At 41.5% G+C, this 26,469-nt stretch overlaps 1 protein-coding gene across 3 annotated transcripts; it reads right to left on the bottom strand.

The window, feature by feature from the left end:
• Positions 1-414: 414 nt before the first annotated feature.
• Positions 415-22,140, bottom strand: hps1 (HPS1 biogenesis of lysosomal organelles complex 3 subunit 1). 3 transcript variants are annotated; one of them, XM_045722651.1, is made up of 18 exons: positions 21,961-22,140; positions 20,986-21,149; positions 20,550-20,684; positions 18,368-18,510; positions 18,162-18,270; positions 16,065-16,225; positions 15,218-15,320; positions 15,035-15,131; positions 14,834-14,919; positions 5,162-5,329; positions 4,736-4,912; positions 4,235-4,311; positions 3,664-3,804; positions 3,408-3,473; positions 2,600-2,744; positions 2,186-2,299; positions 1,996-2,078; positions 415-1,889 (listed from the first exon to the last, which is right to left on the bottom strand). In XM_045722651.1, the coding sequence occupies exons 2-18, from the start codon at positions 21,100-21,102 to the stop codon at positions 1,727-1,729; spliced, it is 2,085 nt and encodes a 694-aa protein (XP_045578607.1). In that variant the 5' UTR covers positions 21,103-21,149; positions 21,961-22,140; the 3' UTR covers positions 415-1,726. The 3 variants fall into 3 exon arrangements, with proteins under 3 accessions (XP_045578607.1, XP_045578608.1, XP_045578605.1); XM_045722652.1 differs by having other exon boundaries at positions 20,986-21,115; XM_045722649.1 differs by lacking the exon at positions 21,961-22,140 and having other exon boundaries at positions 20,550-20,815.
• Between the last annotated feature and the right edge of the window lie 4,329 nt (positions 22,141-26,469).

The following is a 26,469-nucleotide window of genomic DNA, read 5'->3' as shown; positions in this document are numbered from 1 at the left end:
TTGGCCGGGGTATACTGTCATTGTAAATAAGAATTTGTTCTTAACTGACTTGCCTAGTTAAATAAAGGTTAAATAAAAAATAAATACAAAAAGAATGCGACCTAAAATAAGTAAAGAAGTAATTTTGTGTGGAAGTCAAACATTTGTTTTACGTTGGAGGCAGCAGACACTTCATTTCATTTCCATAGCCCTTATCCCCTTGTCTATAGCAGAGGCATGCTGTTAAAATGGCCCAAATGTTGATTTAGATGTTCACAAATGTAACAGATTTTGACTATAACTAAAATCCTAATAGGTTTGGTAAAGTAATAAAGAAGGTGAAATATATGGGGTAGATGTTCCTAAAAAAGATTCTAACTATATATGGACATTTTATGAAGTATGGAAAGGCTTATTAATTCACACATTTCATTCTTTTTATCATATTTGTATATGTTTTAGTATACTTTTATTGTGTACCAGATCTTATGGGTTGAAAAGTTTTTTTTCTTTCTCAGACATAAATAAACAATTCCAGGTGAAACAATTCCAGATTGACGACTAAAACAATAGCGAAACAGTGCAAAACGTCTGTCAGCTTAACTGGGTTTAAAGCAAAGAAACAAGGAGAAAAACAAAACCAACACAGAAACATGAAAGGATACAGTATTTTTGAGGTTTCAGAGAAAAGCCAGTGATGACAACAATGATGTATTGTATCATAAAAGCAGCAGTACAAGTGCTAGTCATAAACAGTATTTATCAGTGCTAAAGGTCAATCACTTGGCTATGTCATTCCAGTGACTTGCAGATCATAGAACAGGATGATTTGGAATATAGAATACACACTTATTGTGGGACAAACTGTCACCTGTAAACATCCTTTATTGGCACTGGTGCCCACACGTTTCAGCAGGGTTGAATGTGTAGCACCATGTTTCATGGTCACGGATGTGTGTGTGTCAGTGGAGGCTGGTGGGAGGAGCTATAGGAGGACAGGCTCATTGTAATGTCTGGAATGGAATTCATGGATCGGAGTCACCAACATGTGGTTTCCATATGTTTGATACCTTTCCATTTATTCCCTTTTAGCCATTGCAATCATCAGCCATAGCTCCTCCCACCAGCCTTCCCTGGTGTGTTTGTGTGTGTATTACCGTGGTAATGCTGTGTGTATACACTGAATGTACAAAACATTAAGAACACCTTCCTAATATTGAGTTGAATCCCCCTTCACTTTTGCCCTCAGAACAGCCTTAATTCGTCGGGGGAATGGACTCTACAAGGTGTCGAAAGCATTCCACAGAGATGCTGGTCCATGTTGACCCCATTGCTTCCCACAGTTGTGTCAAGTTGGTTGAATGTCCTTTGGGTGGTGGAACATTCTTGATACACACGGGATACTGTTGAGTGTGAAAAACCCAGCAGCATCGCAGTTCTTGACACAAACCGGTGCGCCTGGCACCTACTAACATACCCTGTTCAAAGACACTTACATATTTTGTCTTGTCCATTAACTATCTGAATGGCACACATACACAATCCATGTCTCAGTTGTCTCAAGGCTTAAAAATCCTCTTTAACCTGTCTCCTCTGCTTCATCTACACTGATTGAAGAGGATTTAACAAGTGACATCAATAAGGTATGATAGCTTTCACCTGGTCAGTTAATGTCATGGAAAGAGCAGGTGTTCATAATGTTTTGTACAATCAGTGATCTATATGTGTGTGTGTGCGTGCGTGTCTCCTACAGTAGGGGTATACGTGAGGGCTCCCAGAGTTTGCGTGCTAGTTGACTACAGTGTTGTAGTATGTACTCTGTAGGGATGACTCCTAGATGGACTGTCAGCAGCTCATAACACTTCACCACCTCCCCCTGGTGACTCTTACTGTAGTAGCGCAACAGCTTCCTGTGGAGGGGAACAGGAGCACACACACACACACACACACTCCTGTAATACAGCCATAAATACTAGAGAATGCATTATACATATACACACACAACCTCCTCCTCACCTGTAGTAGTCCCAGGCCAGCATTCCGATGGGGGCGGAGTCGTTGGGCAGGATTGGCAGGTCCTTTACTTCCAGCTTGTAGCCCTGATTGGTCAGGTGACAGAGGTCAAGGGTCATTCAAACACAATGACGTTCCAGAACATTCCAATGGAAGAATCCGGCTTGGTATACCCAACATTGAGGTAATTTACCGTTTCGTTTTCGAACCAGAGGAAGTAGCAGAAGAAGTAGTCTCCATCTCTCAGAGTGACAGTGGAATAACCCTTCTGTAGGTAAATCCTCGATGTATTAACCAGGCCCCATACCTACAGAGAGAGACCGAGAAGAAAAGAAGAAAGAGAGCGAGAAGAAAAGAGGAAAGAGAGCGAGAGAGAGATACAGAGGGAGAGAAACAGAGATATACAGACAGAGAAAGAAAGATACAGACAGAGAGAGACCGAGAAATCATCATCATTTACTAAAAATATCAGACCAGCTTTACATTTACAGAGGCAACTTTTGATTTCCCATATGCATTGAGAGCCTACTTTAGTTGATTACAATCCCAAACTAGTGGATAACTCTTAGACAACCTTCTAGACCCAGTGTAGATGGTACAGTCTAACCTTGCCCTTTATGAAGTGAGCCAGTGGCCCCTTTCCTAGCTCAGAGGTTGCGCGGTCCGTGATGTTGAGAGATGGAGCGATCATCTGACCAGCGGTGCGGTCGACGTAGATGAAATGGATCAGGCCCGGGAACTCCTCAAGGTACGTAATATCCGCTGTGTTAAGGTCAATACACCTCACAACACACAGATGCAGTACAAAACAGAGCCTAATACCACAACGCAGTAGTAACTTCTCTGGGTACGTAACATCATCTGGATTAAATACACTTGACAATCTCTTGTCTTGAGATATCTGTCCAACATGGTCAAACTACTGTACAGTAGCAGCATTTGGTTTGATTTCAACAAGCTGCATGATTACATTCTACCCCTTCAGTGACATACAGTAGACATTTCATCCAAGATAGAAATAAAAACTGTCTGTGACACACCAGGGCACAACATACCTCATGAATAGCCATCAGCTCCTATTGCTTTCAAAATGCTATGGAAATGGGGAAACATGGGAGTCTGCACTGAAACCACTGGAGAATTAGCCTGACAATGGGAGTTTCTACAGTCATGTAGCTATTGCTCCCGGTTAGTCAAGATCAGGGGTGGCCAACCCTCTGGGAGAACAACTGGGTGTGCAGGCTTTTGGTCAAACTCTACCTCTTTGAAAGACTTTGTATAGGCTACCCCCTCTCTTTAACACACCAACCCTACATCTAACCTCATAATATTAGGAGCACAAACATAGGAAATAAGAGGCCATTTGAGATTTCTAACATGGCTCCAGAGGGCGGGGTTAATGTGAGGCAGGATATGACACCATGGTGATGTTTCTCTTACTCTTCACCAACAGGAAGTCTTTCCAATCCATCAACTTCTCCCTGAGAGAGAGGGGGGGGGGGTATAGAGGAAGAACAAGAGGAGGGAGAGAGAATAGAGAAGATAAGAATAGTATCGTCACCTGTACAGGTATCCAGAGCTCTGTCCTACAGGCCTTTACACATTACATACAGCACTGGTTGGTTGCTATTGAGAGAAATACTATTAGCTAGTCCTGGGCCTTATACGTACTGCACCATGGTGAGAGCTCTGTCCTGTAGACTGGGTGATAGATGCTGTGGACTCCCTCCTCCAACTGTGTTCTCTGTGATGAAACACTGTCTGTAGACTCCACACAGCTGGCTCTTCATAGTACGACACCAGGGGACCAGGCTAGGGACAGAGACAGTATGATGAAACTGTCTGTAGACTCCACACAGCTGACTCTTCACACTACCACACAAGGGGACCAGGCTAGGGACAGAGTTCAGAGCTAACATAATGATACACATCTTCCCAAATGCTAAATGGACCCATGGCAAATCAAATCCAAGTTTGATGGTTGCGTGCACAGATTTGCAGATGTTATTGCAGGAGCAGAAAAATGCTTGTATTTTCGAGCTCCAACAATGTAGTAATATCTAGCAATAATAAAAAGAAACAATACACACATAATCCAGAATTGTGTTTTTATAACACACACACACACACACACACACACTATCTAATCCTCCAGATCTACAGTAGAACAGAGGGAGCAGGGGCTAGGGGTCGACATGGAATTGGGACATAGAGAGCAGGTGGCAGTAGACAAGACACTCACTCCCTGCTGAAGCCAGGTCCTCCTCTGGTGAATGCCCGGCTCTTAAACTCTGTCCACACACTCTGTAGCTGGGACGTCTGAAAGAGAGGAGACCGACAGATGTGTTATAAATACTTTAGCAATGTTTTTATGTAACATTTTGGGCGACCCGACCATAGAATTGTGTGTTATAGATCTGTCATTCTCAATGAAAGCAAGTGTAAGACACGGTAGATATGTTCTATGTGTGCCATTTCTATGCTTCCCGTTCTTAAGTTTAGTTTCTGCGTCTTACTTCCGGTTTTGTACACCAGCTTCAAACAGCTGAAAATACAATATTTTTGGTTATGGAAAATATATTTCACAGAGGTTCAGATGGTACAATGATTATCTACGCAATTCTTGCTTGTTTTGTCACATAAACTGAAATTAAGTTTTAAATCTGTCACTGGGAGCATATCAAATGCTTTTCAATGACAAAAAGCTTCCATATACAGCTAGGACTTCATACATTACACCCACCTGTATGTCTGAGGTTCCCAATGCCCTAATGAACTTGTCCAGTTTGTTGCGGAGGTCCTGTATGGAGGTCTGGCCACGGGCCGCTGACCCCTCCAGACCTTCACTCAGACGCTTCTCCAACTTAGCAAATGCCTCCAGGAACACATAGACTGACATTGCCAGGTTACTGTTAGGTATCTAGAGAGAGAGAAGGGGGGGAGGGAGAGGGAAGGAGCGAGGGAGAGATAGAGAGCAGTCTTATCTCAGTGACAAATTACTGCCATCTTCTGGCCTGATCTAAAATAACATCCAAAGTTGTGAGATTTGCTTACTCTTTCTCTTTGAATGTGTGTGTCTGTCTGTGTATATATATATGCGCGCGTGCGTGCGTGCGTGTGTGTGTGTGTGTGTGTGTGTGTGTGTGTGTGTGTGTGTGTATATACAGACCTTAGTGAGCAGCACCAGAGTGATGCCCGGCCAGAGTGGCAGACAGTACATGGAGTGAGGCATCATGGGATAGCAGCCCTCCTTCAGCGTGACCTCTAGGAAGACTCTGCTAGGGTTCGAGGGGTCAGGGGGAGGAGCTTCCAGGGACCGGAGACTGTCCTCCGCCATCTGAAGACAGAATGGAATTTACATTAATTTAATCTCATGAGAAGTTACACTATATAGATTCTAAAGAACATGCAAATCCAATGGCTTTGAGCAAGGGCTCCAAGGTCTGTCTAATTTAAATGCATGATTTATGAGAAAGTCTAAGGTACATGCATTTCTCTAGTCAGGATCCAGCCCTTTTTGGTGCAGCAATGCCGTGTTGCCATTTTGTCCTAATGGCCTGGCCCTATACTACAAATCTGGTTTGAGGAAATAGCGAGGTAACTTTCGTCAACTCTGAGCTTAACTCGGGATAACCGGTGTCACAAAAGTGGCTCACCTTAGCCAGGTACATTAATATGGCAACGAATCCTTCAGAACTAACTTGATCCGGGGCAGGCTAACTCGGGGCTAACTTCACTTATCCTGAATGAAGTGTCTGAGACGCGAGTTGAGGACCAATGAAATCAGCTTCCCTCCCTCTCACAAAGATTGCGTCATCATCCCCTTCATTTGAGGAAGACAATTTATTAAACATTTTATTAAATCAACATTTTTGTGTGTTTAAAAACCTATCACACTACACATTTAGTAATATCAAAATGCATTTGAAACTTTTGTATGACATTTTGTACCACAACAGCGAAAATCTTTTTTTCAGCTGACAGACGATGCCCAGAGCTTACCCACAATGTTGCACAACGATTTAAGTAAATTAGTCATCGTTTTAGTCAAGGTATAATACATTTGGGGTTGAAGTGGGAAATCCAAAGTGGGAACTTCATGGAAATCCGTGTCAATTTTCTTCATTATTTTATTTCATAATACAAAATGATCAACAACTTACATCAAACAAAACACAGGATTAAACAAGAAAATACATAAACATATATATATATAAAAATGTTTATGTATATATATATTCTTGTTTAAACCTGTGTTTTGTTTGACATGTTTGATGTAGGGATGTAAGTTGTTGATAATTTTGTATACACACACACACACACACACACACACACACATTCAAAAGTTAGGGGTCACTTAGAAATGTCCTTGTTTTTGAAAGAAAAGCACGTTTATTTGTCCTTTAAAATATCATGAAATTGATCAGAAATACAGTGTAGACATTGTTAATGTCATAAATTACTATTGTGTTGGAAACGGCTGATTTTTTAATGGATTATCTACATAGGCGTACAGAGGCCCATTATCAGCAACCATCACTCCTGTGTTCCAATGGCACGTTGTGTTAGCTAATTGAAGAAGTTTGTAATTTTAAAAAGGCTAATTGATCATTAGAACACCCTTTTGCAATTATGTTAGCACAGCTGAAAACGGTTGTGCTGGTTAAAGAAGCAATAAAACGGGCCTTCTTTAGACTAGTTGAGTATCTGGAGCATCAGCATTTGTGGGTTTGATTACAGGCTCAAAATGTCCAGACACAACAAACTTTCTTCTGAAACTCATCAGTCTATTCTTGTTCTGAGAAATTATGGCTATTCCATGCGAGAAATTGCCAAGAAACTGAAGATCTCGTACAACGCTGTGTACTACTCCCTTCACAGAACAGCTCTAACCAGAATAGAAAGAGGAGTGGGAGGCCCCAGTGCACAACTGAGCAAGAGGACAAGTACATTAGAGTGTCTAGTTTGAGAAAGACGCCTCACAAGTCCTCAGAAGGGGCCCCTGTGTTGAGGATCAGCGTGGCGGATGTGTTGTTACCGACCTTTACCACCTGTGGACGGCCTGTCAGGAAGTCCAGGATCAAGTTGCAGAGGGAGGTGTTTAGTCCCAGGGTCCTTAGCTTATTGATGTGCTTTGAGGGCACAATGGTGTTGAACGCTGAGCTGTAGTCAATGAATAGCATTCTCACATAGACAAAAGGAACACATGTGGGAAAAAACAGTGTGGAGTGCAATAGAGATTGCATCATCTGTGGATCTGTTGGGGGTGGTATGCAAATTGGAGTGGGTCTTGGGTTTCTGGGATAATGGTGTTGATGTGAGACATGACCAGCCTTTAAAAGCACTTCATGGCTACAGACGTGAGCGTTACGGGTCGGTAGTCATTTAGGCAGGTTACCTTAGTGTTCTTGGGCACAGGGACTATGGTGGTCTGCTTGAAACATGTTGGTATTACAGACTCAGACAGGGAGAGGTTGAAAATGTCAGTGAAGACACTTGCCAGTTGGTCAGCGCATGCTCGCAGTATACGTCCTGGTAATCTGTCTGGCCCTGCGACCTTGTGAATGTTGACCTGTTTAAAGGTCTTACTCACATCGGGAGCGGAGAGCGTGATCACACAGTCTTCCTGGAGCTGGTGCTCTCATGCATGTTTCAGTGTTATTTGCCTCAAAGCGAGCATAGAAGTAGTTTAGCTTGTCTGGTAGGCTCGTGTCACTGGGGAGCTCTCGGCTGGAATCAGCCAACTGATTTATTCACCAAAGAATGCACGTTTGCTAGCAGAATGGAAGGAAGTGGAGGTTTATTCAATCTCCTACTAATTCTCAGAAGGCGGCCCGCCCACTGGCCTCTTTTTCTCCGCCTCCTCTTCACGTAAATCACAGGGATCTGGGCCTGTTCCCAAAAAAGCAGTATATCGTTCGCGTCGGGCTTGTCAGACTCGTTAAAGGGAAAAAAGGATTCTGCCAGTCCGTGGTGAGTAATCGCAGTCCTGATGTCCAGAAGTTATTTTCTGGTCATAAGAGATGGTAGCGGCAACATTATGTACAAAATAAGTAAAATAGTAAGTCACAAATAATGTAAATAAACAAGAAAAAAATAAACAATCGGTTGGAGACACGTAAAACGTCTGGCTTCTTCTCCGGTGCCATTTTTCAAACATTTCAAGGCCATGACAGATGCTATCACATCTGCTGCAGGCGCAGTTGATGAGCTTATTTCTCAAGTCAGTTGTTCGAATGGAACTAGCTAGGGTGTTCATGTTTCCAAGTTTCAAACATATCATCTCAAATGCCATTGAAATGGCAGCAGCGGTATGACAACCAGCACATTCATGAGCATGAAATACAACTTTCCTCAGTACGAAATCCTTGACGACCCACTGTGCTGTCAGACTCAGCATGCTCATGGGGCTGATATCGCTGGCCCAAATGTCAGTCGTGAAGCTAATAGCAGTGACTCTATTACTGTGTAACTCCGGTAGGGCAACATCTGAAAAATAGCGCACTTAGTAATGTTAGTGTGTACCGGTACTCAACCAGTCGGCAAAAGCCAAATTGATTCTGTATTGACATATTTTCAACCAATTGATCTTAAAAGAGTTATTTATGTCAACATAATCCAATACTTCCAGATCTCCTTCAGTTATTTTATTTGAAAGGACTGACTTTTTTAGTTTGAGACTTATTTTTCTAGATGAAGTCTAGAAAGGTCTTGTTGATCGCTTTACAAATAAAGATGATAAGGGGTACACAAAGCAAGACAGTCCCTCTGCCCTGGACAGAAGCATTCTCCCAAGTATAGAAAGATCCCTTTGTAGCAAATTATTAACTATTTTCTTGGTTCTTAATTTTAGGAGAGAAATGTATATGTTGTCTGACTAAGTGGTTTTTTGATAGATATATTCCTAAATATTCAACACAGTCCTTTATAGGAATATTTTATATTTCTTTATCATCAGTCATATAAACATTTCACATTTAGAAACGTTCAATTTTAATCCAGATGCAATAGAGATCGCAGTAATAGCATTAAGGCATGAGCGACCTGGTCTTTGTCTTTAAAAAAAAAGAAGAGTAGTATTGTCAACCAGTTGGTAAATTTAGATTTCTCTGTTAAAAAGGGATAAACCATGCAGATATGCATTATTCAGAATATCTAGAGATAGAAGTTCCACTACCAAAATGAATAAAAAGGGCAAAATTGGGCATCCCTGTCGTACACTTCTGTTGATACTGAATCTTTTGGATGTACAGAATTAAGGTTTAGTATCACAGAACTATTTATATCTTTGTAAAACATGTGAATGACTTTGATACAATTTTCACCGAAACCAAAAATTTTAAGACGCCGAAAGAAAAATGTATGTTCAATTGTGTCAAAGGCATTACAGAAGTCCAAAAATAAAACAACACCAATCTGAACCAATTGCATCTGAATAATATAAAAGGTGCAAGACTAAACGATTGTTGGAGGTTATGTGACGGCCCTTCATAAATCCTGTTTGTGTCTCATTTATAATGGTATGTATTCCTTTCTTTAATATTTTGGCATAAACCAGAGCAATCAATTTGTAATCAATATTTAATAAAGTAATTGTGCCTCCAATTGTCAATGAGAGAAGGGTCTTCGGAATCAGTGAAATAAGGCCCTTTCATAGTGGAGACCGTTTCACAATTTTCGATGCAATCTTAAAACATATAAACAACAGGGTCTTCTAGTAACTCCCAAACCTGTCTATAGAATTCAACTGACAGGCCATCAGCGCCAGGTGATTTCCCTTTTTATTTGAATTCAGAGCCTCTCTAATTTCTTCGATTGAAACAGGTGAATTGCAAACTGAGTGGAAATCATCCTCAATTACAGGGCCATAACTCCCGAATGTGGCAAATTTAAGCTTTCACAACCATCTTCCTGAAATTATGAGTTGTAAAGGTTTTCATAAAAGGAATTGACAAATGTTGATATTGTAATGGGATCTTTCCATAATACATCCTTAATTTTGAGTGCCGATATAGATTTTCTTTTGTTGTTTCTCTTTTCAAATGCAAAAAAACAACTGGTGTTTCTTTCCCCCTTTCAATACATTTTGTTCTTGATCTGACAAAAGCACTATTTGCCAGATCTGTGTAAAGCTGTTCGAATTCTAGTTGTAAAGATTTAAGTACAAACTCTTCTTCTTGAGATAGTTTATCTTTATGAAAGATAATCTATCAAACTTGCTCATCAAATCTTTTTCTCTAAAAGGTTCTTCAGGTGCTTCAGCTCTTTGGCACGTTTAATGGCTACAACTCTGACTTTATATTAAAGAATTCCATCTACTTCCATGACCCAAGTCTTTTCTTACAAAAATATATTTGGCTAACGATTTGATGTTTCCAATAAAAATAGGATCTTTAAGAAGTGTGTTGTTTAATTTCCAATATTCTCGAATACCTTTAGAATTTTTAGGAGCTTGTAAATTCAGGGAAATTAAATGATGATCAGAAAAGGTAGCCAACTGATGATCTACATCTATACCAAACTGTAACAAAAAGGGGGAAATTAGGAATAAATCTATTCTAGATTTTCGTGACATAGTTTGGTTGGTCCAGGTATAACCCTTTGCATCCGGATTGAAATAACACCAGGCATCATCAACAGAGAGATCCTTGCATAATGTTGTAATGATATTGTTATTTTGAGAGCTTTGACTCATTCTAGGAGGAAAACAATCAGCAGTCATCAGGTGTTTCGTTAAAATCTCCTGAGAGAATTCGAAAAGCCTCTGAGTATTTGTTGCATAAATCCTGTAATTTTCTGGTAAGTTGGGCTAAAAGGGTCTTATTTGGAGCATGTGAGTTACAATACAGATGATGAAAATAGCATTGTCAAGTTTAACCGTTACTATGGCCCATCTGCCATCCTGTGAAGATGTGGATTCTAGAATGTTGCCTTCAAACTTGTGGATAAGCGTCAAAACACCAGCAGAATGGTTTGATCCATGACTGAAATAGGCCATGACTGAAATAGGCCATGTCTTCCAAAATTTCAAGTCACTTTACACAAATGAGTTTCCTGAAGAAAAACTAAATCTGGATTACTGCGTTTACAATATAAAAATTAGTCTTTCTTTTTGTAAGATCTCTCAAACCCCTAGCATTCAGGCTAACGATATTGAGAGAGTTGAAAACAAACTCCTGCATAAAAAATAAAGAGACACAAACTAGACAGATGTAGTAATGTGAACAATAAAACAAAACAGTAAACCTTGAGAGGGTTAATCCGACAGAAAACTACACTCAGTTGAGGTAGCGGTGATTAACAGTATAACAAATCCCTTTTTTATTTTTTGGGTTGGCAAGTGTTCATAAATTGTAGTTCGAACTGTACATTTACTCATGGCAGTACAGTAAATGTACTCTTGGCAGTACTCACAGTTCAAGTGTGGTTCATGTCAGAGCTAGCCAGTAATATTTCTTCCTTCGGTGAACGCGTGTGGGCCCTTGAACCCAGCCTTCTTTCCCTCTTGTCGTGCTTTCTGTATAATTGGCCACAGTTTCTCCCTGGCAGTCTGATCCTGCGGTATCAGAACCTCTTTGATGCGGAGAGTCTTCTTGTCCAGAAACTTGTTCCCCTTGGCCATTTTCCAGATGATGTCCCTGTAGTGGCGCATAGTGAAGCGCAGCATGACATTGCGAGGGGGTCAATCAGATCTTCGTTTCCCAAGTCGATGAACCACGTCGATCACGTTTCTTAGCTTGTCTTTGATGCACGGAGCCACCTTTCCCAGGATATTAATGACTGCTTCCCTAATGTCCTCTCCCTCTACCTCTTTTACACCTTGGATTTTCAGATTCCACCTGCGAGAGTACCGTTGAAGTTCAGCTACATTCTCACACAGCTCATTATTTGGGGATTGCAGTTTCTTCAGGTCGTTCTCTAGGAATGTTATATTTTCCTTGTTCTCGCTCACAACTGTGTGAAGCTGACGGACAGTCTCTGACAAATTATCACTCTTCTTTGATGTTTCTTCATTAGCCCGCTCTATGATGGACACTTTGGAGAACATGGCGTCTTGTTTAGTAGTCAGGGTCTGGATTGCAGAGAAAAGTTCAGACATGGAAATGTCCTCTCACTTTTTTCTCCTGTGGATTTTTAATTGGGGTCAGAGGTAAAGAGGTTGCAAGGATCTCTTCCTGGTCCGTCTTGTTCTTTCTCTTGCTTGAGCTAGCGACATCTTGTGTATCCATGCTGCTCTGGCTCTCGTCGTAGGTAACTAGCATGCCTGCAGTCTTCTGTGAGGCTTGGATATTCCATCTTCTCTTGTTTTCCTGTCGTGTTCTTCCCATTCAACTTGACACAAACTCTAAACTTGCCATATGTAGCTAAAACAAGTTATAGTTAGTTTCTTGCTACATTGATAGGAAATATTCGACTGTTAACCACCTAACCCTCAAAGTTGCTTGGACAAGCGTGAAAACAATCCCTCTCACAGCGACGCCATCTTGGCTCCGGAAATCGGTTCAATGCTGTGCGTTTCCCCAATGAGATGACGTGCAAATAAATACTTTTCAGGGCTGGGGTTTATTTGAATGTTACTATCCACCAGCATGGAATGTTTATTACTCAGAAACCCCCGAAAAGTTCTTCCTCTTCACAAGTCTCAACGTCCATTTGGGTGCCTGAGCCATGGAGCAATTTAAAATAGGAGGTGCATACTTATGTTTGTGCACCTCCACTTTTTTACCAGATAATTATGATAATATAATGGATAATTTGTTAATTGAAAAAAAAATGTCAATTTTATAAAATGATATGATTGCATTTTGCAACCCTGCTCCCCCAAGATGAATGGTTTTGACCACTTAAGTTTGGCTTCCCTACATGCGCCAAAGCTAGAAAGCACTATATCACAACAAATGTCTATCCTATAATGAAAAATCACCCACGAGGATCTTGCTTATCTATTTTTGTGTGCTGTTAGATTTGTATTGGTGTTTCATCCGATCAAATCAAATTTATTTATACAGCCCTTCTTACATCAGCTGATATCTCAAAGTGCTATACAGAAACCCAGCCTAAAACCCCAAACAGCAAGCAATGCAGGTGTAGAAGCACAGTGGCTAGGAAAAACTCCCTAGAAAGGCCAAAACCTAGGAAGAAACCTAGAGAGGAACCAGGCTATGAGGGGTGGCCAGTCCTCTTCTCGATGCGCTCAGGGTGTTGTTACATATAATTTGCCCGATCAACATCCACGTTCGTAACATGGATAAAGCCTGAGCTGGAATGTTCATCTAACTGAAGCTGGCCAGCTTTAGAAAACCCTGAGTATATCCAACTTGCGTCATAGTATACAGTTGTGGCCAAAAGTTTTGAGAATGCTCCAAATATTAATTTTCACAAGTCTGCTGCCTTAATCTGTATGATGGCAATTTGCATATACTCCAGAATGTTATGAAGAGTGATCAGATTAATTGCAAAGTCCCTCTTTGCCATGCAAATGAACTGAATCCCCCAAAAACATTTCCACTGCATTTCAGCCCTGCCACAAAAGGACCAGCTGACATGTCAGTGATTCTCTCGTTAACACAGGTGTGAGTGTTGACGCGGACAAGGCTGGAGACTACTCTGTCATGCTGATTGAGTTCAAATAACAGACTGGAAGCTTCAAAAAGGAGGGTGGTGCTTGGAATCATTGTTCTTCCTCTGTCAAACATGGTTACCTGCAAGGAAACATGTGCCATCATCATTGCTTTGCACAAAAAGGGCTTCACAGGCAAGGATATTGCTGCCAGTAAGATTGCACCTAAATCAACCATTTATCGGATCATCACGAACTTCAAGGAGAGCGGTTCAATTGTTGTGAAGATGGCTTCAGGGCGCCCAAGAAAGTCCAGCAAGCGCCAGGACTGTCTCCTAAACTTGATTCAGCTGCGGGATCGGGGCACCACCAGTACAGTGCTTGCTCAGGAATGGCATCAGGCAGGTGTGAGTGCATCTGCACGCACAGTGAGGCGAAGACTTTTGGAGGATGGCCTGGTGTAAAGAAGGGCAGCAAAGAAGCCACTTCTCTCCAGGAAAAACATCAGGGACAGACTGATATTCTGCAAAAGGTACAGGGATTGGACTGCTAAGGGCTGGGGTAAAGTCATTTTCTCTGATGAATCCCCTTTCCGATTGTTTGGGGCATCTGGAAAAAAAGTTGTCCGACAGTAAAGCATCCTGAGACCATTCATGTGTGGGGTTGCTTCTCAGCCAAGGGAGTGGGCTCACTCACAATTTGCCTAAGAACACAGCCATGAATAAAGAATGGTACCAACACATCCTCCGAGAGCAACTTCTCCCAACCATCCAGGAACAGTTCGGTGACAAACAATGCCTTTTCCAGCATGATGGAGCACCTTGCCATAAAGCAAAAGTGATAACTAAGTGGCTCGGGGAACAAAACATTGATATTTTGGGTCCATGGCCAGGAAACTCCCCAGACCTTAATCCCATTGTAAAGAGGCGGGTGGACAAACAAAAACCCACAAATTCTGACAAACTCCAAGCATCGATTATGCAAGAATGGGCTTCCATCAGTCAGGATGTGGCCCAGAAGTTAATTGACAGCATGCCAGGGCGGATTGCAGAGGTCTTGAAAAAGAAGGGTCAACACTGCAAATATTGACTCTTTGCATCAACTTCATGTAATTGTCAATAAAAGCCTTTGACACTTATGAAATGCTTGTAATTATACGTCAGTATTCCATAGTAACATCTGACAAAAATATCTAAAGACACTGAGGCAGCAGACTTTGTGAAAACTAATATTTGTGTCATTCTCAAAACTTTTGGCCCCAATACCCCCCCCCCAGCTCACCTGAATGTCTGGATCCAAAAACTGGAACACAGGAGTACCGCTCCCCACATGATAGCTCTCTTCATGCCTGCTCTCCTCATGCCTGCCTGCAAAGAGAGCGAGCAGAGGGTTAGTGAGTTGAACCAAAGGCAGTGGAAGTATAGCACATCACTGCACCAAGCCACATAGGCAAAAATGACAGAGCACGGCACAGACACCTACCTGAATTAACGGAGTCCCTGTCAGTCCCTGAGTCCCTATTAGTAGGGGAAGGCTCTGGAGTGTAGAATATATCTGGGGCTGAGGTGTTCTCCACATCCTGCACACACACCACACAGCTATTAAACTTCAGAAGCATTCAGACAGAGTATGATATTCTTCTTCTTTCACTCTCAGTGATCCTACCTCGGGGGCAGTATCCTCCAGGTCGATGTTGCTAGGATACATGTTCTGCACCATGACGATAAGAGCCAGCAGGTCAGACGAGGTGAGGGTACTAGCGTTACGACTGTGGGGGAGAGGAGATGGGTGGATAGAAAGGTATTCAGAGCAGGTTTGGGGTCAATTCAAGTCACTCAATTCAGGAAGTGATTTGAATTTAATATATATATTTTTTTTTAATAACTCCTCCTTTTCAGTTTATTGAGAAAGCATTGGAAATGAATGCAACTGAATTGGAATTTCAGTTTATTTCCTATTTTCCTGAATTGACCCCAACCCTGATTCAGAGGTACCTCCCTCTATACGTGATTTGCAATATCATATTATGTGAAGATGCTCTTTATTATGTGAAAAAGTGATGTTACAGTGGCCTGTCAACCTGGAGTAGAAAGCGTGTAGTTTTGTGAGAAGAGTAATGGACAGTAACCTGGAGTAGAAAGCAGGTAGTTGTGTGTGAATAGTAATGGACAGTAACCTGGAATAGAAGGCTAGGAGTTTGGTGTTAATAGTAATGGACAGTAACCTGGAATAGAAGGCTAGTAGTTTGGTGTTAATAGTAATGGACAGTAACCTGGAATAGAAGGCTAGTAGTTTGGTGTTAATAGTAATGGACAGTAACCTGGAATAGAAGGCTAGTAGTTTGGTGTTAATAGTAATGGACAGTAACCTGGAATAGAAGGCTAGTAGTTTGGTGTTAATAGTAATGGACAGTAACCTGGAATAGAAGGCTAGTAGTTTGGTGTTAATAGTAATGGACAGTAACCTGGAATAGAAGGCTAGTAGTTTGGTGTTAATAGTAATGGACAGTAACCTGGAATAGAAGGCTAGGAGTTTGGTGTGCACCAGTATGAATGCATGGAGGACCTCCTCTCCTGCTCTCTCCACACTACTGTTGATCTGCTGCACCAAGCGACGCTCCAGAAACTCTATACACTGTTCACATAGAGTAGGATGGATCAACCTCTCTACTGCCTGATGGAGGGAGACAGAGACATACGTTGTATATACAGTACCAGTCAAAAGTTTGGACACATCTACTCGTTCAAAGGTTTTTCTTTATTTTTACACATTGTAGAATAATAGTGAAGACATCAAAACTATGAAATAACACATATGGAATCATGTAGTAACCAAAAAGTGTTAAACAAATCAAAATATATTTTATATTCTTCAATGTAGCCACCCTTTGTGCAAAGCTGTCATCAAGGCAATCTTGGAATTCTCTCAACCAGCTTCATGAGGTAGTCACCTGGAATGCTTTCAATTAACAGGTGTGCCTTGTTAAAAGTTAATTTGTAGAATTTCTTTCCTTTTTAATGCATTTGAGCCAATCAGTTGTGTTGTGACAAGGTAGGGGTGTGTTGTGACAGCAGATAGCCCTATGTGGTAAAAGACCAAGTCCATATTATGGCAAGAACAGCTCAAATAAGCAAAGAGAAATGACAGTCTATCATTACTTTAAGACATGAAGGTCAGTCTATCCTGAACATTTCAAGAACTTTTTAAGTTTCTTCAAGTTTAGTCACAAAAGCCATCAAGCGCTATGATGAAACTGGTTATCATGAGGACTACCACAGGAAAGGAAGACCCAGAGTTGCCTCTGCTGCATAGGATACGTTCAAATAACAGACACATCTCAACATCAACTGTTCAGAGGGGACTGCGTGAATCAGGCCTTCATGGTCAAATTGCTGCAAAGAAACCACTACTAAAGGACACCAATAAGAAGAAGAGACTTGCTTGGGCCAAGAAACACGAGCAATGGACATTAGACCGGTGGAAATCTGTCCTTTGGTCTGATGAGTCCAAATTTGAGATTTTTGGTTCTAACCGCAGTGTCTTTGTGAGACAGAGTAGGTGAACGATCTTTGCATGTGTGGTTCCCACCATGAAGCATGGAGGAGGAGGTGTGATGGTGTGGGGGTGCTTTGCTGGTGACACAGTCTGTGATTTATTTAGAATTTAAGGCACACTTAACCAGCATGGCTACCACAGCATTCTGCAGCAATACGCTATCGCATCTGGTTTGCGGTTAGTGGGACTATCATTTGTTTTTCAACAGGACAATGGACCAACACACCGCCAGGCTGTGTAAGGGCTATTTGACCAAGAAGGAGAATGATGGAGTGCTGCATCAGATGACCTGGCCTCCACAATCACCCGACCTCAACCCAATTGAGATGGTTTGGGATGAGTTGGACCGTAGAGTGAAGGAAAAGCAGCCAACAAGTGCTCAGCATATGTGGGAACTCCTTCAAGACTGCTGGAAAAGCATTCCTCATGAAACTGGTTGAGAGAATGCCAAGAGTGTGCAAAGCTGTCATCAAGGCAAAGGGTGGCTATTTTGAAATCTCAAACATAAAATATATTTTGATTTGTTTAACCCTTTTTTGGTTACTACATGATTCCATATCTGCTATTTGATAGTTTTGACATCTTCACTATTATTCTACAATGTAGAAAATAGTAAAAATAAAGAGAAACCCTTGAAAGAGTAGGTGTGTCCAAACTTTTGACTGGTACTGTATGTTGCCGTGGAGGTCAAAACTACATTTCCCCATTGGGGAGAAGAGTGAGTACAGTATAGCACAGTTTACAGTACAATTTCCTCCACATTATAAACTGGGTGGTTTGAGGCCTGAATGCTGTTTGGCTGACAGCCGTGGTATATCAGACGTATACTACGGGTATGACAAAAACATTTATTTTTCCTGCTCTAATTACGTTGGTAACCAGTTTACAATAGCAATAAGGCACCTCGGGGGTTTGTGGTATATAGCCAATATACCACAGCTAAGGGCTGTATCCAGGCACTCCGCATTGCGTCGTGTAGAAGAACATCCCTTAGCTGTGGTATATTGGTCATATACCACACCCCATCTGGCCCTATTGCTTAATTCTATAGTACCTCTACTAAAAAGCTCTGGTCCTGCTCTCGGAGGCGGCTGTAGGTCTCCAGGAGGCTCTGTAGATATTTCCATAGATTGGTCCTCTGCTCTGTGTCCTGAGGACGCAGCCTGGAGAGAAACCACAAAGCCCATTAGGACACAAGTCCATCTGTCACACACAAACACAGCTCTAATGAACTTCATAAAGGTAAGAGTCATGTCATACTCTTTCCTGATCAGGGTGCTGCTGAGGGTAACCATGCCGAAGAGGACCTCAATCATCTTCTTCATCACGTAAATCTTCCTCTTCAGATCCTCCTCGTCCTCTTCACGGTCTCCGTTCACAGCGATGTACAGACACTCCTCAAACTGTCAATCAACATCTCAATCAGTCAATATTTCCATCAATCACATAATCAATCTCTCAATCACCCCTAATCAGTTCCCATTCACACACAGCGATGTACTACACGTCCCAAGCTCTTTATTAACACAACTGAGAGGCTTGGATTGGTGTAAGGAATATGGAGGACGCTCCTTTTAATATGTTGGAAGACTCACATGGCTAACAACTATCTCGTCCTTTGAGATCCGTGAACACCGGAAGGCGTAGGGGCTAGGAACAGAAAAGGTACCCAGTCATTTGGTCTGAATGGAACTGCTGTTGGCTATTGGCCATGTCATCTTAACCCATTTACAGAGCCACACAGTCTGATCCCATGACTACTGCGAGGTTCAGGCAGGCTCACATGATGTGAAGCTTTACTGAACAGCAGGCTTTCACTGTTACTACAGCACAGTAGAGGAACTGTAATTCAGTGGCTTATGCGGTCAAATGAGTTGTAGGTAAGTTTTGAATTTTTTTTACATTCAGCATCACTCTGTCAAGGGAAATATAGTATTCTTTCTAACAAAGATACTGTAGCTACATACACTACCGTTCAAAAGTTTGGGGTCAAAGAAATGTCCTTGTTTTTGAAAGAAAAAACAATTTTTGTCCATTAAAATAAAATCAAATTGATCAGAAATACAGTGTAGACATTGTTAATGTTGTAAATGACTATTGTAGCTGGAAACAGCTGATTTCTATGGAATATCTACATAGGCGTACAGAGGCCCATTATCAGCAACCATAACTCCTGTGTTCCAATGGCACGTTGTCTTAGCTAATCCAAGTTTATAATTTTAAAAGGCTAATTGATCATTAGAAAACCCTTTTGCAATTATGTTAGCAAAGCTGAAAACTGTTGTTTTGATTAAATAAGCAATAAAACGGACCTTCTTTAGACTAGTTGGGTATCTGGAGTATCAACATTTGTGGGTTCGATTACAGGCTCAAAATGGCCAGAAAATAATAACTTTCTTCTGAAACTTGTTAGTCTATTCTTGTTCTGAGAAATGAAGGCTATTCCATGCGAGAAATTGCCAACTGAAGATCTCGTACAACGCTGTGTACTACTCCCTTCACAGAACAGCTCTAACCAGAATAGAAAGAGGAGTGGGAGGCCCCGGTGCACAACTGAGCAAGAGGACAAGTACATTAGTGTCCAGTTTGAGAAACAGACACCTCACAAGTCCTCAACTGACAGCTTCATTAAATAGTACAATTTACCATGGGTATGGGGTTGAGTCGCGGGACAGGGTAAATTAAACCACCTACACGTCTGTACTGAATGAAATATTAACACTACCTTTTTAAAACCATGTCTATCTTTATTTCCCAAACCCAATTACTTTTTTTGTATTTTAATCATATTGTAACACAGGCGTAACACCTAACAAACACTTTGTACTTTTTAAAACACTTGTAACATAGGTCAGGCCCTGTTGTTACCACATATCCCAACGCCTGGGTAGAAAACACTTCAATTTGCTCAACTTGCCATGGGCTCAACCATTGGCTCAATTTATCCCAAGGCAAATATTTTGACTATATAAGCCCACACAGTTACAAGAATGCACTTTCATGCTAAGTTTGAGACCTCATATTGAATCTTATTGAGACTCCAACTGATGTATAGAACAATCTTAAAAGTATCTACTTTGGTGTAGATACAAGCATCACCAAACCTCTACCCAATAAATTAATTTGTACTTGGTGAAAATCTATTTTTTTGGACGCAACTTGCTTACCACTTTTTCCATGTGGTTTCTTCCTTCACAGACTCCATGAAATGATGACCTCTTCCTAAATATATGGTCAATTGATACATTTTATGTATGGTTTCCTAGAAACAAGGTTAGCTCAACTTACCCCACTCTCCCCTACACTTATTTTATGACCACTCTTTACTATGGGCATAGTTCTGTCACAAATTGCCCTGTATCTGTTGAAGTGTTTTTGTGTCATGACGCAACATTAGTTTCCTGTTTGTGTGTGTGTGTGTGTGTGTGTGTGTGTGTATTACCTGATGTAGCACATAGGTGTGGTTGTTCTCAGTAGTAAAGGATGTATAGCTGTCTCCCAGTCTGTCCACCATGGTACTGCAGGAGATGATGATGGGGGCAAACAGAGTGTTGATGCTGTCCTCAAATGCTGGTGGCTGGGAGGGATGGAAAGAGACACTCAACCATATCCTCCACTGGAATCTCTCCTCATAACCCCAATTTTCTGCTCTGGAATGACCATGTGGGATTATGGTACTACATGAACCAGCCAACATGTCTACAACCCCTGCCGGACAGACCAGAGAGTTCAGCAAGTCACAGAAACGTGATATGAATGAGGTCACTGGGGATATTTGGGTTAATCCATATATGCAATATGCTATCATTGCTTCTATATTTATGTAATAGACAAGACGACTTGAACCATCCTGTATCCCTCGCTCGCTCCCGTCTTACCTTCTCCCCCTCTTCCTGTGATGCTCCATATTGCTCCTGGATGTTGAGTTCAAACTCTGGGTCTGTCCAATAGAAGAGGACCTCAGCGCTCTCACTGGCTATCAGCAGACACTTCATAGTGGGATCTTATCTGTAGCAACCAACCATACCAGCACTGTTGTCATCTGCAGAATATGCAGCTTTTATTGTATTTTTTATTTAACTAGGCAAGTCAGTCTGTTACAGTTTGAAACATTCTTTGCAATACACACAGCCCTTAAATAGGCTAAGCAAATGATTCGTAAGAAGCACATTTTCTGCCATATTACAGGAAACCACAGAACAACATTACACTGCAATTGGATAGAAATGAGCTTACATGCAAAGATAGATTTATAATAGATTTACCACATTTGTGATGAATCATTTGTATTATCTAGGAAAACAGAATAACAGTGTTGGTGTAACTGGCTCTACTTACATAGCTGGTATGAGGGAATAACATAAGTTATTCTCATATCAACAATGTATGTGCAATTCATGAAGAGGACAAACCACGTCCAATTTTCTTCTGGACTCATAATTTAATTCATTCTCTGATAACTGCATTTGTAGAGTGGTCATATGATGAAGAGCATGGTAAATAAGAAGAGCACCAAGCCTTGCCAAACTCTATCATGCAGCACGAGTCAAACATCCAGACTATGCGGATTGTCTTCAGTGATCACCAATGCATGGCTGACAGGTCGGACCTCAAACCATCACAGGGGTGGCGCAACGTAGAATATAGCGTTTACCCATATGGTACTTCGAAGTTTGCCTTCTAACGCTCATACAATAACATTATAAATATGTCATGCACAGAGCTGACATTAGCCTATTCTATAGGCATATTCAATGTGACAAATATGTTTTACACAATTCATTTATATTAGGATATTCTTGCACCCATCAGTAGGCTATAATAATAACAAAATGTTACACAAAGTAACTTACCTGTGGCCTATCAGTTATGCATCATATTTACCCCTCCGTGATTTCCACCAGTTTAATCAGATGTTGTTAAAATGTACCTCTTCGTTCGAAACCCTTAGCTTTCCGATTAGAAACGATCCTACTTTGAAACTGTATTGCAACATTTCTCAACTCAGCTTCCGTGGTGAAACTTGGAGCCGAATCATGTGACACTAACAGCGCTTTAACAGCGGAAGCTAAGCTCCTCCTAGAAATATGACTCTAAATTAAACGCAGGTCTATGATCAGTTTTCCCTCCCGATGCGTTCTCTTAGAAACGGCGAAGGTAAAAGTAAAACTGACTGCAGATCAGTGTTTAGTTTTGACGTTGGCTCCCAGACGGTGAAAGGGTAATCCTTTCATTGGGGGTAGATAATTAGGTGAGTTAAAGTCATGTGCTGAAGACTAGACTGAAGCGCATGATTCTGACAGTTGTGATGATCTGGTATTCATTGAATGTATTATGGTGTTGTGTGTGTGTGTGGAGTGTATGCGTGAGTGCGTGCGTACATACGTGTGTGCATGGAGAGAGATTTCATGTGTCATTCACTTACTTCCTTGTGAGAGTCATAGGCCTACATTATTGTATCACATGAGATAAGTAGCCTAGCCTACATATTGAGCAGAATCATTTGTTTCATTGTCAAGACAGGCACATCATTATTATTAGAAAGGATGTTCAGAGTTATACAAATGTACCCCTGATTTTGCAACTATCTTTGAGCAAAGTAAAAAGAAACACACACACGTACGCACACACACACAAATTGATATCTTGTGGAATTTTGGAATGTTCCTTTTTCCTTAAAAAAGGATCTTAAAAGGATATAAATTAATGGGCAGAACAAATCTGCGCCTGTGGGGACATTCTAGAATACTCTGAGTTTGGCTTCTGGCAGACCATTCATGTGTCTGGGTCTAGCTACTAATCTGTACAATCAGTTTCCAGCGGCTGGACGTTCATGGAAGTTTTTTTTAAGCTGACTACTGTATACACAGAGTAAACATAGCAAAGGGGCCTGCAGAAATCCTTACATCTTTCAAAATGGATCACAGAGTATAAACAGTGTGTGTGTGTGTGTGTGTGTGTGTGTGTGTGTGTGTGTGTGTGTGTGTGTGTGTGTGTGTGTGTGTGTGTGCGCGTGCACATATTTGTGTGTGTGTTTTTCAAAATGGATCACAGAGTATAAACAGAGTTAGCCAGGGTATGGTTACAGCTACCTCTGTTAAAGAGTCACTGTCACACAAAGGTATCCAGAACAAAGGTATCCAGAACAAAGGTATCTAGAACAAAGGTATCCAGAACAACGGTGTAGTGTACTAAACCGCGCCACCATCAGATTGGGTTAAAAGAAATGGCACACAGAGGTTATTATCACAAAGTACTGGTTTAGAAGAAGATGAGCTGTCCAAACAAAAGTTTCCCAGAATTTCCTGATGAGAGCACTGGATAAGATTCTGCTAAATGGTCAGAGCGTCAGTTCAGAAGTATGGGTTGGATGGATCAGAATCAGATCTGGAAGGGCAACACATAAACACTTACATCTGTCCATGAGCTCTAGGTTTAATGTTCACTTCAGCACTCTACAGAGAATATTTCTTACTCTGTGAAGTCTTTTCTGTTTAGCACTGTTTCCTTTGTGCACTTCGTTATTTTATTCAATGAATTCAGCCATGAGAAATACAAAGTGTTGAACTCTAAAAAGCCATGTTCTTGGCATAAACATATGTGTATGTGTTTGGCAGAGACAGGTGTTTGTGTCAGTTCATCCCTGTATGTGTGACAGACTACATCATGAGGATCAGGTCTTGGGAGTTGTAATCAAATGAACTGTGAAATCTCTCTGATGTTGTTTTCCTGACAAACTCCAGTCCAGTTTTCACTTTGAACGTGTTTCCGGAGATCAGTGTGTGGATCAGTGTGCTTTTCTCTCTCCTTTGTGTGTGTGTGTGTGTGTGTGTGTGTGTGTGTGTGTGTGTGTGTGTGTGTGTGTGTGTGTGTGTGTGTGTGTGTGTGTGTGTGTGTGTGTGTGTGTGTGTGTGTGTGTGGGGGGGGGGGAGGTGTGTACATTTGTGCATGTGTGCATATTCTTGCTTGTGTGTGTGGTTCACTTAATTTTGCACAAATAAAGGGTCCTTAAGGTGAGTGAAGTGCTTTGATGATTTAAGGGCTGATTGTGGATACATAGACTGTGGCCTTCAGACCAAAACAGGCACAAAGAGAGAGAGACAGAACCCCTCTTTCTCTTACCAGGACCACTGGCTAAATTAACCAAGTGTGACTGAGTCTGGTACTCTGTTTAAAGTAAACCAGGTTGGCCCTTTTAAGATGAACCATATGTGGGATGGAGACTGGGTTCTTCAGGCTGATTTCTGAACAGGTCTGGGATATTTATATGAAGTCACAATTCTGTACATAACGCCAGTTCAGTGATTAGGTTCATGACTCTTAAAGGACTGCCAACACAATGTCACAATTTCTAAATATTCAACAAAAAAGTACACTGTTCAACAAGTATTTGAACACCACATACTGTTGTACTCAAGGCCGGCTCTCACTGGGTAGACCTCGTCACCTAAAAGAAAATAATAGATATCATATTTGTTTCACAGCAGCGAACTCTCAACAGTACTGTGTCTGGTTTATGGTCCGCTGCTAGCCCACCACAGCCCATACAAACCCTCTCCTCTCCTCTCCTCTCCTCTCAAGGCCTTGATAATTAGTTAAGTAGTTATATCAGGTGTGCTGGTATAGGACTGGAACAAAAATGTGCAAGGACAAATATTGTCTATTATATTGACAAGATAGTCAAGTGACAGCTCTAGCAATGGAAATACATGTCCTCAAAGATGGAAGGCAGGCAGGACGAGGCGAGATCAGGTGAGACCTAGCAGTTAGAGCGTTGGGCCGCTTACCAAAAAGTTGCTGGTTCAAATCCCTGACCCAACAAGGTGAACACATCTGTCGATGTGCTTTTGAGCAAGGCACTTAACCCTAATTGCTTCTGTAAATCGCTCTGGATAAGAGCGTCTGCTAAATGACTCAAATGTAGACAATGAGAGGGCAGATATGCATGTGAACAACAGGCCATAGATAGAGGACTCATTTTTATATCTGTGTCATTATAGCATCTGGAACAGCATGGGCAGCACCATTGAGGCTATAACCCTTTTAAAGTAGTTAATTTTCTTCTTCTTCATCGGTTGATTCCACCCATCTCATAGGAATCCCCACCCAGTTGAATACTTTAAAATGGTGGGAGCCCTCAATGGCAACATCCATGCTAAAAGTCCTCTATCAATATAAAAACAGGCACAATTCTGATGTAAAGTTGCCAAAATGCCACGTGCGTCACCTTATATCAGTGCATTCATAACAATCTAACCATTACTAAACTTATATTTGATCAAATAAGTATCATGTAGAAAATTATCGAATACATTTTTTGTTGACCAAATTCGACATTCTCTCATTGACCTCCATATGTCTGTGGGCTTATTTTTGTGGACAGATTTCGGGAGGAGTAAAACTTCTCACTTCGCCTCTTCCTCTCTGGCAAGGACCAGTGTAGTGAAACACTGAACCTACCTGGCTCTGAAGCATTGGGGACTTACCCTGACCCAGCTTGTTCGGGCCGAGCCTAGCCTAGCGAATGTTTCCCATCAACCACTGGCCCTCCACCTCTCTCTGACAGGACAGGACTCTCCCTCTCCACAACACAGCAAAGCCTGATTCCAGCTGCCCCCAAATCTGCTGGGGGCTCTGTGTGTGTGTGTGAGTGAGTGTGTGTTTCTGTGTGTGTGACCCCTGGCTCTCTTTGTGAGCGCTCCAGCATGGGGACTGGAGATATGGGCGGCACTCTTTGAGGATACGTTAGTTGATTCACCGGCTGGAATGGATAGAAAGAAAGAAAGAAAGACAAGAAAGAAAAGAAAAAGAAAGAGTTTGTGTATGTGTGTGTCTCCAGGGATGTGCGTTCTGATTTCTTTCTACTGTTACCTTTCGGTCCTTTCATCCTCTCACTTTTGATTCACTAACATGTGGTCCTGTATATCCCGTCTTCCTCTTTTTGTCTATCCTCTCTCTTTTCCCCACAATCATTTACACTCAGTAACCTTGCAGAGATGATGGAATGTTAATTTAATTCTATGGAATTTTAATGCTATTTACTCAGTAATACTATTGACGTAGACAAATCTGCTTCCACATAGTTTCAGCCATACAGTATGTCACAGTTGTGTGGCGAGACGGACCAAGGCGCAGCGTGCTCTGAGTTCCACATATTTTATTTAGTGAAACTTACACAACAAAAGGAAACAAACAACTAACCGGAACATCAGCGGTGCTACATGCACTAACTCAAAACAAGATCCCACAAAACACAGTGGGGAAATGGCTGCCTAAATATGATCCCCAATCAGAGACAACGATAAACAGCTGCCTCTGATTGGGAACCATACCAGGCCAACATAGAAATAAAACACCTAGAT

Source organism: Salmo salar, chromosome ssa01, assembly GCF_905237065.1.
Source record: "Salmo salar chromosome ssa01, Ssal_v3.1, whole genome shotgun sequence".
NCBI lineage: Eukaryota > Metazoa > Chordata > Actinopteri > Salmoniformes > Salmonidae > Salmo > Salmo salar.
This window is presented reverse-complemented; position numbering and strand designations above follow the sequence as displayed.

Bases quoted from the DNA above. Each gene is read 5' to 3' on its own strand.
- hps1 (XM_045722649.1), bottom strand. From the start codon at position 20,804: ATGTTGGCTGGTTCATGTAGTACCATAATCCCACATGGTCATTCCAGA. The intron at 3,474-3,663 runs GTACGTATAAGG...CCTCTCTCTCAG, and splicing joins AGAGCTCTCACCATGGTGCA to GGAGAAGTTGATGGATTGGA. The intron at 2,079-2,185 runs GTAAATTACCTC...CTGACCAATCAG, and splicing joins TCTGGTTCGAAAACGAAACG to GGCTACAAGCTGGAAGTAAA.